The sequence below is a fragment of the Toxorhynchites rutilus genome, chromosome 3 (genome assembly GCF_029784135.1).
Source record: "Toxorhynchites rutilus septentrionalis strain SRP chromosome 3, ASM2978413v1, whole genome shotgun sequence".
Taxonomy (NCBI): Eukaryota; Metazoa; Arthropoda; class Insecta; order Diptera; family Culicidae; genus Toxorhynchites; species Toxorhynchites rutilus.
The window spans coordinates 55,886,919-55,903,197 of NC_073746.1; the positions used below are offsets into that span (position 1 = coordinate 55,886,919).

Below are 16,279 nucleotides of genomic sequence, written 5' to 3' on the forward strand. Positions count from 1 at the left end.
AAAATGCCCCTATATTCACAAATACTATCCGGCATATGCAAACAGCGTTGAAGGAGGGGATGCAACCCGACACTTCCGCACCGGATGAGAAAGTTCCACTCGACGCCACTGCCACTGATTCTACCGTCAACAATGACGATAATTCAGTTTGGTTGGCATGATTTATTTCGTGGGATCTACCTGTTTTGCTCACGGAGTTCTTGACCACATGAAGCGCCGAAACTTCTCCGATTGAGCTCTGGCGAATCTTGGACAAAATGATGATTCTCATCACAAAATCATTTTCAGCGATGAGGCTCATTTCTGGTTAAATGGCTTTGCCAACAAATAAAATATGCGTTATTGGGCCGAATTTCTTCGTCAATCAGAGCGACCGTCATGTTACCGTCAATGTCAATGGAGAGCGCTATCGGGACATGCTGGGAGACTTTTTTGGTCAGAATTGGAAGATCTTAACTTCAATGGTATGTGGGTTCTACAAGATGGTGCCACTTTCCACACAGCGCTTTTTACAATTTATTTAGTGAAAAGTAAGTTTGGTGAACGTGTGATTTCGAGAAATGGACCTGTCGATTGGCCGCCTCGTTCATGAGATTTTACGCAATTGGATTTATTTTTATGGGGCTATGTAATGTCACTGGTCTATGCCAACAAATCAGCAACTTTTCAGAGTTCAGAGACAACTGTCTAGACACCATAGAATCATTTACTGCACCCTTATACCTCCATATGCCTAATTTGGTTTCATTTGCTTGATTAATTTGTGAGTAATGTTGAAATTTGTGTTTCATTTGTATGGCAGCCCGTCCTTAGAGAGAGGGGTGGAGCGTCTCACTACCGTAAAAACATTTATTGCACCCTATAACCTCCACATGCCAAATTTAGTTTTATTTGCTTGATTAATTCTTGAGTAATGCAGAAATTTGTGTTTCATTTGTATGTCAGCCCACCCTAAGAGAGGGGGGAGGGGTATCTAACCACCATAGAAACATTTATTGCACAATAAAGTTTCCATATGCCTAATTTGGTTTAATTTGCTTGATTAATTCTCGAGTAATGCGAAAATTTGTATTTCATTTGTATGGCAGCAGCATGGCATATCATGGATATAGCCCATCCATTTTTTCATTTGTTCGAATTTAGGTCAAGTTATTCCAGTTCAGAAAAACAAGCCGTATGTACGTAGTTCATCGTTTGGCTTCTTATTCATATTTATGTACAGTGTCGATGTAATGTAGACAAACTAAATGCGCAAACCATTATCAAAGCAGCGGAATAATAAAACTCTCAGCCTCAACATTAGCATGTTGATTGTTTGATGGCCAGAACAACCCTAAAACTCTAAACTCATTGCATATCCAATTAGTTTTTTAGTATGATCACAACAAAACCTCATATCAAATGCTCTCGAAAACATCATTACCAAATAAATAATCCACAAATTTGTCCATGCACTACCTTTCGTTTAACGACAACGGTAATCCGAACCGAACCGGTTATGTTTTGGCAGCGTAGTGATAGCATCCGCAGCGAAACGAATTTTCATCTTTTGTTTTCAATCGATGAAAACAGCTGTCGCCGCTGGAAATGCCTTGTTCGCGTCCAGCTTGACTTTTAACTCGGAAACAATAAACTAATTCACAGAAATTAAATGAACGATCGTAAAAAGTTACAAAGCTCAAAACACCCTTAAATTCCCACGAGCAAACAAATCATGAAAATCAGTTTGCTTATTATTTCGGATATTGTTTTAGAAATCATCGAAATAATTATTTAGGACAACTATATCGAAATTTCCAGAAGCAAAAAAAAACTTGTTTGAGTGGGCCGATGTTGCTGGAAGCCATGATGTGAGCTGACCTGGTATATCCTTCATTATTTTCTGCAGGATCAGTGTTAGAATCGGGGATAAAAACGTGCAAATGTACTCACAAACAAAGATTCAGAGTAAAGGGTGTGTCACATCAAATTGCATCACAGAAAAAACGCTGTAGAAATTTAATTTTTAGGAATTATATCTTCAGCTTTCGCTTATAATCAGATAAGAGTGTATAGATCACGTTGGCCATGCTTCACTGTCAATTTTTCGTAAATTTGGAAAAATGTCGTCGAACGAAAAAGAGCGTCGTGAATTAATCCTGCGCACTCATTCCGAGAATCCGGAGTTGTCACATCGGGACATCGGTAAGATGCTGGGAATCGTCCAATCCACGGTCAGCAGAGTACTAAAACGATACTTCGAGAACCTAACCATCGACCGGAAGGTGAAGAACGGCAAAAATGGATGCTCCGTCAGTGAAAAAGATCACAAGCGCGTAGTTAAGCAGTTTAGACGTGACCCGAGAAGTTCGGTCCGGGATGTCGCCAATAAGCTGAATTTGTCAAGTTCATTCGTCCAGCGGACCAAGCAGCGGGAGGGCCTGCGTACATACAAGGTTCAGAAGGCTCCTAACCGCGACGAAAGGCAAAACATGGTGGGGAAGACGCGAGCCCGGAAGCTGTACACCGAAATGCTGACGAAGTCGCATTGCCTGGTAATGGACGACGAAACCTACGTCAAAGCGGACTTTCGTCAGCTGCCGGGCCTGTTGTTCTTCTCCGCAGAGGACAAATTCAGCGTTCCGGAGAAGATTCGCAAGCAGAAACTATCCAAGTTTGCCAAAAAGTACATGGTGTGGCAAGCGATCTGCTCTTGCGTTAAGCGGAGCGCCCCCTTCGTGATGACCGGCACGGTAAACGGGCAGGTTTACCTTAAGGAGTGCCTACAGAAGCGCTTACTACCACTATTGAAGCAGCACGAGGGCCCGACCATCTTCTGGCCGGATCTCGCTTCGTGCCACTATTCAAAGGACGTGTTGGAGTGGTACGAAGCCAACGGGGTCACCTTCGTGCCAAAGGAAATGAACCCGCCCAACGTGCCGGAGCTTCGCCCAATAGAGAAATATTGGGCGATTATGAAGCAGGCCCTCCGGAAGAACCCAAAAGTTGTCAAATCGGAGGCGGACTTCAAGAGAAATTGGATTTCTGTTCAAAAAAAAAAATACAACCTGACGTTGTACAGAACCTTATGGACGGGGTAAAGAGGAAGGTGCGAGCATACGGGCTTGGGCTCGAAGTATGAATAAAAAGAAAATGCCAAAGGTTGTTCAATAGTTTTTATTTTACTGTTTAAAATTTTCAAATGGATCGGTCTACTGGGCGAATTTCTACAGCGTTTTTTCCGTGATGCAATTTGATGTGACCTCATAAAAGTCTTGAAGATAGTTATTGTATTCTACACTATATACTTCAATTCACTTACATTTTCCGGTAACTCAGAAAAATGGAGTGCTTTTATAGTTATGAAACGCAGTGTACTTGCGAAATTTTTTAAACGTAGGACTATGTCTTTCATTTCTATACTGGAGTGTTAGTTCAAAGTTTCGAAAACGAAAGCGTTATGATAAACACTTCATTCGAAAGATAAAATGTCTACGCGTTCTGTGCTTGTTTCTTTTTGATCCAAAAACTTGCTTCAATAACCTTAAAATTGCTTTCAAAACAGGCTATTGAAATCACACCAATCGGTATAAAAGCGAGTGTCGCTCGGAAATCTACTCAATTATGATTGCGCAACGATTGAGGTACCATCGCTGGATTGAATGGATGTTTCCCTAACACAGAGTTCGAAACTATGGAACCTGGGGAAACTGGTATTACAAATTAGATGTAAGCAGCGGATATTTTTATACTCGCTTGCGTTTCTGCAAATCGTAATGTTTCCCTAACACAGACTTCGAAACTATGGAACCTGAGGAAACTGGTATTGCAGATTAGATGCAAGCAGCGGGTATTTTTGTACTTGCTTGCGTTTCTGCAAATCGGAATGTTTCCCTAACACAGTCTTAAAACCATGGAACCTGGAGAAATTGGCATTGCAAAATAGATGCAAGCAGCGAGTACTTTTGTACTCGCTTGCGTTTCTCCAAATCGTAATGTTTCCCCAACACAGACTTCAAAACTATGGAACCTGAGAAAACTGGTATTGCAGATTAGATGTAGTGATGTCTAAATTTTTCATTTATTCGATTATCGATTAATCGTTCGGACATTTTTCAATATTCGATTCATTCGAATAATTGTTTTTCAATATTCGATTAATCGAGCGAATATTTATCTCTTGAAATAATCACGTATCACGTTGTCATTCTGGTCGCGTGGTCTATCGGGTTATCGATGTTAGATGGTTGGATGAAAAAATGTTGGATAAAAAAACTATATAGCCTAATTCTTAACCTAAAAATGCATTAGCCTTGAGAAAAATTCTTTCTTTCCATTAATCGCGATTACAGTGGCAATTATTCGATATATTCATATTTTGATTTTAAATTATTCGATACCAAATTACTCGATTATAGTTTCAGATATTCGATTAATTGAATTAATCGAACGATTAACCGACGTCTCTAATTAGATGCAAGCAGCGGGTATTTTTGTACAGGGTGGGCCATTTAAAGTGGAAGGATTTGTTTTTGCAATAGCAAAGTAAAGAAGTGGAATTTAAAATTTTTTTTTTGAAATTCATTTATTTTGGTCCAAGGAGATTTGTTCTAACTACTTTTTGATTATGATATCTCGTAAATGACCGCCTCTGGCCTTGACCGCAAAATGTGCCCTTTTTTCGGCATTTTCCATCACTTTGCCCAATGTTTCGGCCGATATGGCAGCAATTTCTTGTCGGATATTGTCTTTCAGCGCAGCCAGGGTCCTTGGTTTACCAGTGTATACCTTGGATTTTAAATATCCCCATAAAAAAAAAAGTCAGGAGGCGTCAAATCAGGTGATCTCGGTGGCCAGTCATAATCGCCATTTTTCGATATTAATCTTCCGGGGAACATTTCGCGCAATAATTTGGTCGTGGCAGCCGCTGTATGTAGCGCCGTCCTGTTGGAACCAGTAATTGTCCAATTCATTTTCATGAACAAATGGCAATAAAAAACATGAACAAATGGCAGCAATTGAATGTCGTCAGTATATGGTAAGAAAGTTGGAGTTTTGTATATTTACGATGGTTTCAACACGCGATTTGACCGAAGTCATAGATAATCTTCGAAAATTTTAGGTTTGATAATGCATACCGGTTATTGATACTATGGATAATTGTGATGAAACCGATATCATATCAAATTGGCTGATATCATTGATTATGTAGGGGTCGATACGAGAAGGATTTGTAGTACACCCTATTCATCGTTCACTAAGTTGAAAAAAATTAAGTTACAATACTTATAACAAGCCATTCCTCGTAATATACATAGCACATTGTAAAATGATGATTTTCTAACCTTTTCAGCGTGGAAAGAATACATGAAACCGGGAAATTTGAAGATAAATTCTGATTTGTCTAGAAAATTTGAACGAATTCCATACTAAAAAAACAAAACATCCTCATTTTACTCGCTGCGCCATCTGGTTGTAAATCCAACGTAAATTCGTCAATAGTCGAGTCGGTAGAGGAAGATAGCGACTAAAGGCCCGACTGACTGTTCAGCCGTTTTGGCGGAGAAACTGCGTGAAGAAGCCGAAAGTCATTACTAACTGATTATTGACATAGTCAGTCAGTTAATCAGCTGACTATCCTCAGTTGACTATGACTATGCAGAGCCCTGATGCGAACGCTCACTGCTCCAGCAGGTCTGTTCTGATGTTATTGTTTTTATGATCAAATATTTTGTTGTTCCATTATTGTGGTGAATTATGGTAATCGTCAATAATTGACGTAGTTGCTCCAATGTTGTCATACATGTCGTGCTACACACGCTGCACCGATCCGCAGCCCATTCGATAAGGCCAGCATTGCTCGACAAGACCGTAAAAAAATGATCGTCGTAAAAAGAGACACTCCAATAAGCAAGAACCATTAACTTGAAGCATTTAGCATGTTGAATAGATGGAATTCCGCCTTAAGCATTATTACACTTTCTATACGAAATCATCAACAACTGTTGAGGGTAGGTCATCTTTATAATCATAGAACAAAATTATAACTATTTACACATAATTGTTTATTTCAAATATTCTTAGCCTAAATAATTTCTCCCAGACTTGACTACTATAATGAATTGTATTTATACGATTCAAATCTACAATTTCCCAGGCAGTAGAAAACTACCTTTGGGAATAACACTTTAATTGATCTCCGATTATATTTTAAGGTACACTTGTTTTTTTTCTCTTAGTGCTAAAATAAATAACATTCGTCTGTGGAAACACAGAACAACAATTGTATACATTAGTAGAACTCAGCAGAAGTTTAGTTCTTTCTTCTGAAGATCACAACACTTCAATGATTTGTGAAATAAAACGATGATTGCTCAGATATACACATGCATAAATTCTGATTGCGCCTTTCAGAGAATTTCTTCAACAATCCGATATAAATTCTCCAAAGTTCACAAACAGAATGGATTTTACATATCTGAATTCCGCTTTCTTCGCAGGAACCTAGAGAAGACTTACAGGTAGAAACTATGTTAACACCGTACACATTCTGCCACTGTTGCGTCGATCTTAAAACCTTTTAAATTACACCTACTTATGCACTCACGCAACATCCAGCATTCACACAATCAATCGCACTTGAAACACAGACTCGCAGCTCACGCACTCACTTTCTTTACCTGGGGGAAAAACGCCTCGATCGGTAGTATCGGATCTTCGGTGGCCAGCGTGAAGTAACCCGGCACTCGCCTCGATAGCAAGCCCTTGTTTATCGATTTGAAACCCTTGTCTTTGCTGGCGGACAGGGTTAGCTCTACGACGCGCTTGGAGTAGTCCGACGAAGCACTGTTCAAATCCCAGTCCCCGTCACCGAATGAGCCTAACTGGGAGGAGTCTTTGGGGGAGATTTTCATGATCGAAGTCTCGTGCCGGCGATATCCCTCTGTGGTGGTCGATGACGCTGTGGATGGTGGAGGTGTTGGACTGCTGGGACTTGCGGTATCGATAGTGCCCAAGCTGACCATGTCATCAATCGGTTTTGGTTCGTTTAGACTGGTGCCCTCTTGGTCGGAGTCCTTGGGGGTGTTCTCAGGGTCTTTCTTGCGGTTCTGGATACGCTGTCGGAGACTAATCTTCGGTGGACGTCGGCTGGCGAGAGTGCTGGTATGAAGAGTCGACGGGACGACGGTGCGATTCGGTGTCTGGAAGGTAATGTAACGTGATCAGTATTTGTTCAAATTCAAAATTAATTGAATACTCACCGATTGCGTCGTGGTGTCCTGTAGTCTGATTCGACCCCGGTTAACACCTCGGGATGGGTTAGAAGACGATGGCTGCTGTTGGGGTGCATCCGTGGTGGCTTTCTTCACAGTGAACCTGCTGTTATAATTTCTGGTGAACGATGGTCGGAACGAAGTTCTCGTGACCGTGGTTTCATTTGTAGCCGATGGTGGTAGCTCCGTTGTGCTGGTACTGATCACAAGAACGTCATTCGGCTCAGCATTTGTTTTGTTCAACCGACTGTTGGCCAACAGGCGATTCCTGGTTGGAAGTCGCACTTTGGTTGCGGATTGGGTTGTTACTTCTACTTCGGATGTCGAAGAAGTGGTGGTGGAGGTGGTCGTGGAAGTAGTTGATGGCGCCGTTCGATTCATTTTGTTACGATACTCTTTAATGCTAAAACGGGGCCGGTGAGGCTCCGATCGGTTGCGGTTATTGTTTTCTGCGGTTATTTCGTCGGACGTTATACTGGCTGTTGTAGTTGTTGTTGTGCTGGAGACAAATCCGGACGTCGGTAATCGTAGGCCGGGCTTGTAATTGGGAAGCTTCAAGTTAAACCTTGAGCTCTCATTTTCGCGGATGATTTCGGCGGATTTAAATGATTCTTCCGAGTTTTCTGGGAGGGGTATTTTTGTCCTGACAGGTTTTTGCTCAATAACATTGTAGCGATCGCCGACCGCTGGACGGTAACGCGATCGCAAACCGTTCCCTCCATTGAACGATTGAATATTATCATTCGGGGTAGGATTGATGAATGTATCGATGGGAGCGGGAGCAGTTGTCGTCGTTGTGGTCGGTGGGACCTGTGTGGGACCTTCTTGCTGATCCGTATTCGATTGTTCCAGATCTGGTTCGTTCGCTACGAATCGGTTCCGATTAAAATTGGTTGGAATCTTTTTCCGCAGCTTTCTCAGGGAGGTATCCTCGAGGATAAAACCAGTTGTCGTCGGTGGTGCCAGGGTAGTTCGAATTTCAGACTCAGCTTCGGTGGTAGGTCTCGGACGGTACCGGAAACGAGTCCTGATCGGACGCTCGATGGGGTTCTCGGTAGAATCCGAATCGTTCGCAAGTTCCGTCGTATAATGAGGTCTAGGGCGACGCCTCTTGCCTTTCGTTCTAAACATCGGATACACTGCGGTTGTTATCAGTTCCTGTGAGTCCACATATGGTCCGATCGTGACAATTTCCGGTTCGTCCAATCTGTTTTCCTCCGCTTCAGTAGTGTACTTATATTTATTGCGATCAGTGAGGGCGTCCTCAATGGTGAAGAAACTGTGCGTGATTAGGGGTTCTTCCGTAGAGGAGGAATCCGCTGTGGCTACCGGAGTCGTTGACGGAGGCCTCTTGTTCGGAGGTAATCCGGTGTAGCCCGGATGCATCAATTTGTGCTGCTTATATTCGCTTTCCGTTGGACGGAATAGCTGCTTGAATATGTTGGGTTTAGCGGTAGTGATGAATTTGTCACGACCAATCCAATCGTTGCTGGCGGGGATATCGAGAACCGCATTGTTGTAATTGGTGTGGTCGTTACCGAAATTGAAAGAGTGTGAATAATATGGATACCGTGGAGTAGTGGTGCTTGGAGGTTGGGTTGTTGTTGAAGTAGTTGTGGTGCTGGTAGAAGTAGTACTTGATGTGGAGGAGGACGGATGCGAGAAGGAACTAGGTTTCACAAAGGGATCGTAACTGAATCGATTCGCATCTTGGAGTGGGGAATGTGGATTAATGTTGTATTTGTTCAGAATTTCGATCGGATTTTTGCTTGTCTCAGGAGGGTTTATCACTGTTGGAAGGAAAGCCTGCTGAGTGCTGGGAGGTGGTGGAACTAGATTTTTGCTGTACTCATCGTGGATTTCGTTGAACACGTTGTGCTGTTTAACATCTTTAAATTTGACAATTTCGTGAGGTTTGTGATCAATCGGGAGCTGCTGGTGATTTTGATATGAAGTGAAACCAAAAGAATCACCACCATGGTGTTCTTTGAACGAATGGAGTGGAGTACCATGAATCTGCTGGGATTCATAGTGGAATTGTGGTTTGTGAGGTTTTTCTTTGAACATATGACTCGATTGGCCCGCTGATGCCGAAGGCGGAGTTGGGTGCTGAGTTTTTAGGCTGAAGCTGTACTTATTTTGGTGTTGTTGTTGCTGAACTTGCTGGAAAAATGGCGTTAAAACACTTGGTGGAATATGTGGAAACATTGGAGCTGAAGTGGTTACTGGAATTTTTACGTTGTCTTTCTCTGCCGATGAGACAATCTTCTTCGGGACATCAACATCGGCCGGAATTTGATTGTAGTAAGACTGCAGTTTGTTCTGCTGTTGAAGGTAGTTCATTTTCTGAAGGTGTTTAATGTGGGCTAACGTTTGTTGGTAACCGCTACCAACGCCTGCATGCAGTAAACCTTTGAGCTGGGCATCAAAGCTAGGATGGCTGGCGAGTTGGCTGATGAATTTAGTCTTCGCTGTCTGCAAGGGATTGGAGGCCTGTCCAAATTGAATAAAAGTGCCGTACAGATGATTCGGAGTAACGAAGTGCTCTAGGCGGTTCGAATGTGCGGCAACTGGCTGCTTCTGACGATAGGATATTCCCATATGTGGCGGAAGGTTATTCATCACAGAATGAGGCTTCAATGTGGATTTGGGATGAGTCACGGGCGGTGCACTGAGGACAGGCTCTCTGAAAAAATATTCGCAAAGAAAGTTATCAAAAGTCGCATATGCAATTGACTATTGCTTGAAAACCGGCAAACAAAAACATATAAAGCAGATTGTTACTGTTAAGCATTGGCTGCCAAACCTGTCAAACCCATAGTGGAACTGATACCGCTGATTAGTCCGTGTGCACACCATGACCTATAACAATACTTTAAGCCCTAATCGTGTCCAATTATTGCTTCCTCTCAACCGACAAAAGGCCGTATCCATCATCTTCATCATATTTTACCTAAACTGAGCATTGAATTTGGCCGCCTTCATTCCGGCCGGGACCAGATGGGAGATTTGCGTGACGCTTTTCGGTGTGGACGAGTGCACAATGCTCAACGTCGTGACCTGATCCGCCTTGACGAAGGGTTTGGCATGTCGTGCCGACGGTTGCACCGCGGGGCTAACGTTGCTCAGCAGAAGCGGGGTGGTCATATACTTTGGCCCCGGTGTATGACCTCCGAAAGGCATCGGAGGAATTTTATATGGTTGATGCTGCATCTGTTGTTGCTGCTGCTGCTGTTGATGTTGGAAATTGTTCTGGTTATGGTACTGCGTAACGGGCTGGTTGAAATGCTTCAGGATGTGGGCATTGTGCTGCGCGATGTGGACCAATTCATCCTTGCTTGTGGTATCGAAACTGGCTACGCTAATCAGCTGCTGCTGAGGTACATGATAGGGGATGGGTCTCCATGGAACCTGCGGAAGAAAACGCAAAAAGGAGAATATATAAAATCAAACGAACATCCAAGAACAAAATTTTCGAATATATTAAATAAAAAATATTAGAGATATAAGAAAATTGCGTTGAACGGACAATTCTAAAGGGTGTGTCACATCAAATTGCATCACGGAAAAAACGCTGTAGAAATTTAATTTTTAGGAATTATATCTTCAGCTTTCGCTTATAATCAGATAAGAGTGTATAGATCACGTTGGCCATGCTTCACTGTCAATTTTTCGTAAATTTGGAAAAATGTCGAACGAAAAAGAGCGTCGTGAATTAATCCTGTGCACTCATTTCGAGAATCCGGAGTTGTCACATCGGGACATCGGTAAGATGCTGGGAATCGTCCAATCCACGGTCAGCAGAGTACTAAAACGATACTTCGAGAGCCTAACCATCGACCGGAAGGTGAAGAACGGCAAAAATGGATGCTCCCTCAGTGAAAAAGATCACAAGCGCGTAGTTAAGCAGTTTAGACGTCATCCAAGAAGTTCGGTCCGGGATGTCGCCAATAAGCTGAATTTGTCAAGTTCATTCGTCCAGCGGACCAAGCAGCGGGAGGGCCTGCGTACATACAAGGTTCAGAAGGCTCCTAACCACGACGAAAGGCAAAACATGGTGGGGAAGACGCGAGCCCGGAAGCTGTACACCGAAATGCTGACGAAGCCGCATTGCCTGGTAATAGACGACGAAACCTACGTCAAAGCGGACTTTCGTCAGCTGCCGGGCCTGTTGTTCTTCTCCGCAGAGGACAAATTCAACGTTCCGGAGGAGATTCGCAAGCAGAAACTATCCAAGTTTGCCAAAAAGTACATGGTGTGGCAAGCGATCTGCTCTTGCGGAAAGCGGAGCGCCCCCTTCGTGATGACCGGCACGGTAAACGGGCAGGTTTCCCTTAAGGAATGCCTACAGAAGCGCTTACTACCACTATTGAAGCAGCACGAGGGCCCGACCATCTTCTGGCCGGATCTCGCTTCGTGCCACTATTCAAAGGACGTGTTGGAGTGGTACGAAGCCAACGGGGTCACCTTCGTGCCAAAGGAAATGAACCCACCCAACGTGCCGGAGCTTCGCCCTATAGAGAAATATTGGGCGATTATGAAGCAGGCCCTCCGGAAGAACCCAAAAGTTGTCAAATCGGAGGCGGACTTCAAGAGAAAATGGATTTCTGTTCAAAAAAAACTACAACCTGACGTTGTACAGAACCTTATGGACGGGGTAAAGAGGAAGGTGCGAGCATACGGGCTTGGACTCGAAGTATGAATAAAAAGAAAATGCTAAAAGTTGTTTAATAGTTTTTATTTTACTGTCTAAAATTTTCAAAAGGATCGGTCTACTGGGCGAATTTCTACAGCGTTTTTTCCGTGATGAAATTTGATGTGACACACCCTTTAATATAGTTAAAAGAATACTACTTCCACCATAATCAATGACTCAATATAGTTTTTTATATTATTTCTTTTGAACAAAATATTTAAAATATTATTCATTATTTACATCGAAATCAAATTTCGTGTCTTAAATAGAATGCAAATTCCCCTACATCGATTCTATCGATAATTGAATCAACATAGGAGATGAATAATATCAATATTTTTAGTAATCGACTCCGTTTGGTAGGTCCTATCTTTAGCAGGGCTGGTCTAATCAATTAATCGAAGGGCAGGTGTTCCCAAACATGTACTACGCGAGGCAGTCCTTGAATTTATGTCGCAGTGTTTCAACTGCAGCATTACAATACAAACAGTTTTCACCTTCTGCCCGTTATATGGTTCTCATTGGTTTCCCGTGCTCTGTCATCTCATTTGTTAGCAATTATAAGTTGCTCCACTGGCAAGATGAAAGCTGTTTCGTCGCGATGTTCATCCATATTCGCTTCCTCATGTAAGGATTATGTTTTCTGAAGTTTTAGTCGATTCCTTTTTTTTCCCTAGTTTCCATGGCCTTATGAAGAGCTCAACGATCCCAATTATCATCGATTGAAAGAGTGTCCACAAGCCAAAGAAATATGGAAATGGTGTAGTCATGTTATACAGTCGCGGTTTGGATTAAATTTTCAAGATCTTGAAGACGTTCTACAATTCCAAATAAATAAAACAATTAAGAAACATAAAGCGGGACTATGGCTGACAGTAAGAGCAATTGCCTTCAATTTAAGGCTAACAGAATTAATTTTGGAATTTTTTAAACATTTGTTAAGCGTAACGGATATAGACGAAAACTTGACAACAAGTGCAGAAAAGATCTTAAGGTTAAGATAGGTTAAAATATATTAAGTTAGATTAATATTTTATGTATGAATGAATAATGTGTGAATGATAAACCTGAACGTGAACTATCCTCAAGTAACTAGTACTTCTACCAAAACACGTCATTATAATATCAGATTATTTTCAGACACAATTCTCGTTCAATATTTTTCATGTTTCTCTGTTTTCACAATTCTCGTTCAATATTTTTCAACAACTTGTAAATAACATGTTTCTCCGTTACATGCATTACCATGCTGTAATATTACTTTACCGTGTCATCCGTTTAAGAACTGGGTTGTTTTTATTCCGTTTGGCCATGACTTCGCAGATGGAAATTCGATTCATCATGGTGACACCCAAACATCGAAATTCTTCTTGTATCCAGCTGTACTCCAATGGTTCAAAACGGTTCTATGAACGATCTTTAGCTCCTGAGTTATGTCAGTTAGATCAATCGACTCTTTGAGAGGATAACATACCCATAATGCGAAAAATCCGTTTAATAAGGGTGATAATATCCTTGAAACTTTTTCTCGGAATTGTCTCGAGTGTTCGGGGGTGCGTGTTAAAGCAATACACGTTTGAATATTAATTCACGATCGCAGGTTCTACGGAACGCGCGCACAAACAAAACGTTTCACTGCACGGTCTGATTGCCACAAAGCACTCGACAGGTATTAGCTTTTCTCTTTCTTCGGACAGTCAAGCAGCGTAAGCATCAACAAGTGCATGTTACTTTTTGCTTTGCAGAAATAATGCATGTCAGATGCAGGGGATAGATGAAAGTATGGATTGATGGATGGTCGGGAACATGCTGTAGCGTATCGTAATCGCCTCTGTCTCATATCGAATCAGCTGTAGCCGTTTCCAAGTTTACATTACGTTACACCTCATACTTGTTTTGCATTCACAACAAATGGATTTCGCGAATGATTGAGGTGAAAAGGAAAAATCGCCTCCATGGACCGGAGACTCGGTAAATGTGGTAATGTAATAATGTTTGATTTGGTTTTTTTCGGTTCAGATGAGTGGCTTAGCAAATTGTCGGTGCGAGAGAAGCACGTACCCCGTTTTACAATGGTTTTCTTCTCATTCATGCCGAGAGGTCTTGATTCAGGTCGAGTAATTTCGGGCTGCCTCATCGCTTGGGTCAAATGAAGTAACAGTATTGTAACGAAACCGAAAATAAACAAACTACACCGTAACAGATTGCGTTATGGAATACTTACAGCTTTCAGATGTACAATACAATCCAGTAAATTGCTGCTTCTTGTGTGATAATTGCTGGATTTTAAATTCCCATCGATATTATCACTGCTACACAATTCAGCGCTCGGACTATCAATTTAAAGTGTAAAATAGATATAACTTCATGCTTCGCCTCTTATTGGACTACTTCTATTTCACAATAATGAGTAGAAAAAGTGCTCATATTTATAGTATACATAGAGACTGTGAATTCAACATGTAAAACAAAAATTTATCACCATTCTCATTTCACAAAATTGAATTCATTATGTCCATCGCATACGCCTTTATTTTCACTTTTCGCTCTCGAGCAACTAAATCTATGGAACGTATCTATACTAATCCGATGGGCCACCATCCCATTACTTCCGCACACTTCCAGACGTGTTCGAAAGTGAAATGATTTTCCATCTTCATATTCTCCAACCACATCCCGCTTTCAATGTATGTATCTCATGAAGGGTGCAATTTGTGAAAATTGTTTCCACATTCTTCTGCGGCTAACTTGCATCGGATGCCAATCGTCATCAATGGGAACGGTTTTTCGCTCTCATGAGCAGCACAAGTCGACCGCAAGTTGTCCGTCAGTCAACTAGTGCGTTTGTTTTATGTTTTGTTTTACGATTGCTACTTTGGTGAGTGTGAGTGTGATATTTATCGATTAGATTATTCAAAGTTGTTCAATCCAGTACACATTCATTTGATAGCGATATATCGCATGATCTAGTTCCGTGAATCTTACAAAATGGTGACATGAGGATCGAATTCGGTATATTCTAGCCTTCACTTACTTTAAAGCTCCAAGGCAGGAGTTTTCAGATTTTTGACATAGGACTATGTCTTTGATTCCTATATAGGGGGGGAGGGGGTCACTCTACGAAAAATGTAACGATTTATTAAGAGTTTTCAAATGCATATTACTCAAAATGGTTATTGCGACATATGTTGTGTTATATATCATTAGACAGGAAATTTATACAGAATTTTTTTTGCTTGAGACATGAACAGTGAATATACTAAAAAAAGACGGGTGGGTAATGTCGGGGACATAACCGGAGTGACGTAGGACTATACAAAGGGGACAGCTTTTGTTAAATATATATTTTAAATATATTGTTTTATTTTCTTCTCCTACGTGAATACCTACCTATCTACCTGAAAAATGGATTAGTTTACTGTTTACTCTTTATGAATATGTTGATGGTTCTGAAAAGAACCTTTGGTGTTGTGTTTTTGTTATCACTCGATATTCCCATCTTGTTCGGTTAAACCTTCCTGTTTAGCTATTGCGTTTGCCACTCGCCACAGCTTTCACAGTTGGAAAATTTTTTCCCATCCAGCTTGGGACATGTTGTTCAGTAAATTACATTTAATGCGACGTGCCGGAGAAACACTTTGCCACTCACTGAAACTAATTGTTGCCTTGATGAGCGCCGAACCGAAGCTGCTCTGTTCTTGATGCGGGTTTTCTGATTGTCGTGAGCAGCTTTGCAAGCCAACTCGAGCACTCCGACGGCCGAAAATCTATAATCGCTGTTAGGTATACTGGTGCTCCGGCACCAATCCGTTCGGCCTAGTTACCCTTGCGGAGCAATCAGTGAATGCGACCAACAGGGAACTGGAGACCTGTACGGTTCGAGTGAGACTTTGCCTTTCCCTTAACTTGTCCTCCTTTGTTACGTCCACGATGCCGATGCCGTACAACCACACGGGTTTACGGTTTGAAAGAAAATAAGATATTTTTTTTGGGTCCGCGTGTTTTATACTCTAGCGGTACACACTCACAGGATAGAGACAAATCGGCAGACTCAGCCAGAGGGGCGAGTCCAACGAGACGAACGAATGAGCGTTAAAAGGGAGCGATGGCAAAAAAATACATTCATTACGATTTGTTCGCTCGTTGGATTCACATGCAGGCTAAAAAGGGTCCTTTTCAGGATTATCTTCAATCTAAAGAGTTTATTATTTTGTTATCACTCGATATTCCCATCTTGTTCGGCTAAACCTTCCTGTTTAGTGATTTGGTGCCACTCGCCACAGCTTTCACAGTTGGAAAATTTCTTCCCATCCAGCTTTGTGACATGTTG

At 41.8% G+C, this 16,279-nt stretch overlaps 1 protein-coding gene across 9 annotated transcripts in view; it reads right to left on the reverse strand.

Annotated features, from left to right (window-relative positions):
- Nucleotides 1–6,020: 6,020 nt before the first annotated feature.
- Nucleotides 6,021–16,279, reverse strand: part of LOC129779193 (mucin-2-like) — a 64,932-nt gene continuing 54,673 nt past the window's right edge. For 7 of the 9 annotated variants that reach the window (XM_055786494.1, XM_055786495.1, XM_055786496.1 and 4 more), the window contains 3 exons: nucleotides 10,207–10,664; nucleotides 7,242–9,939; nucleotides 6,021–7,181 (listed from right to left, as the gene is read on the reverse strand). In XM_055786494.1, the coding sequence (XP_055642469.1) occupies nucleotides 6,639–7,181; nucleotides 7,242–9,939; nucleotides 10,207–10,664 (3,699 nt within the window). In that variant the 3' untranslated portion in view covers nucleotides 6,021–6,638. Of the gene's footprint in view, nucleotides 7,182–7,241; nucleotides 9,940–10,206; nucleotides 10,665–14,173; nucleotides 14,640–16,279 lie in introns of those variants that run through there. The other 2 variants (XM_055786501.1, XM_055786502.1) reach the window with 2 other exon arrangements.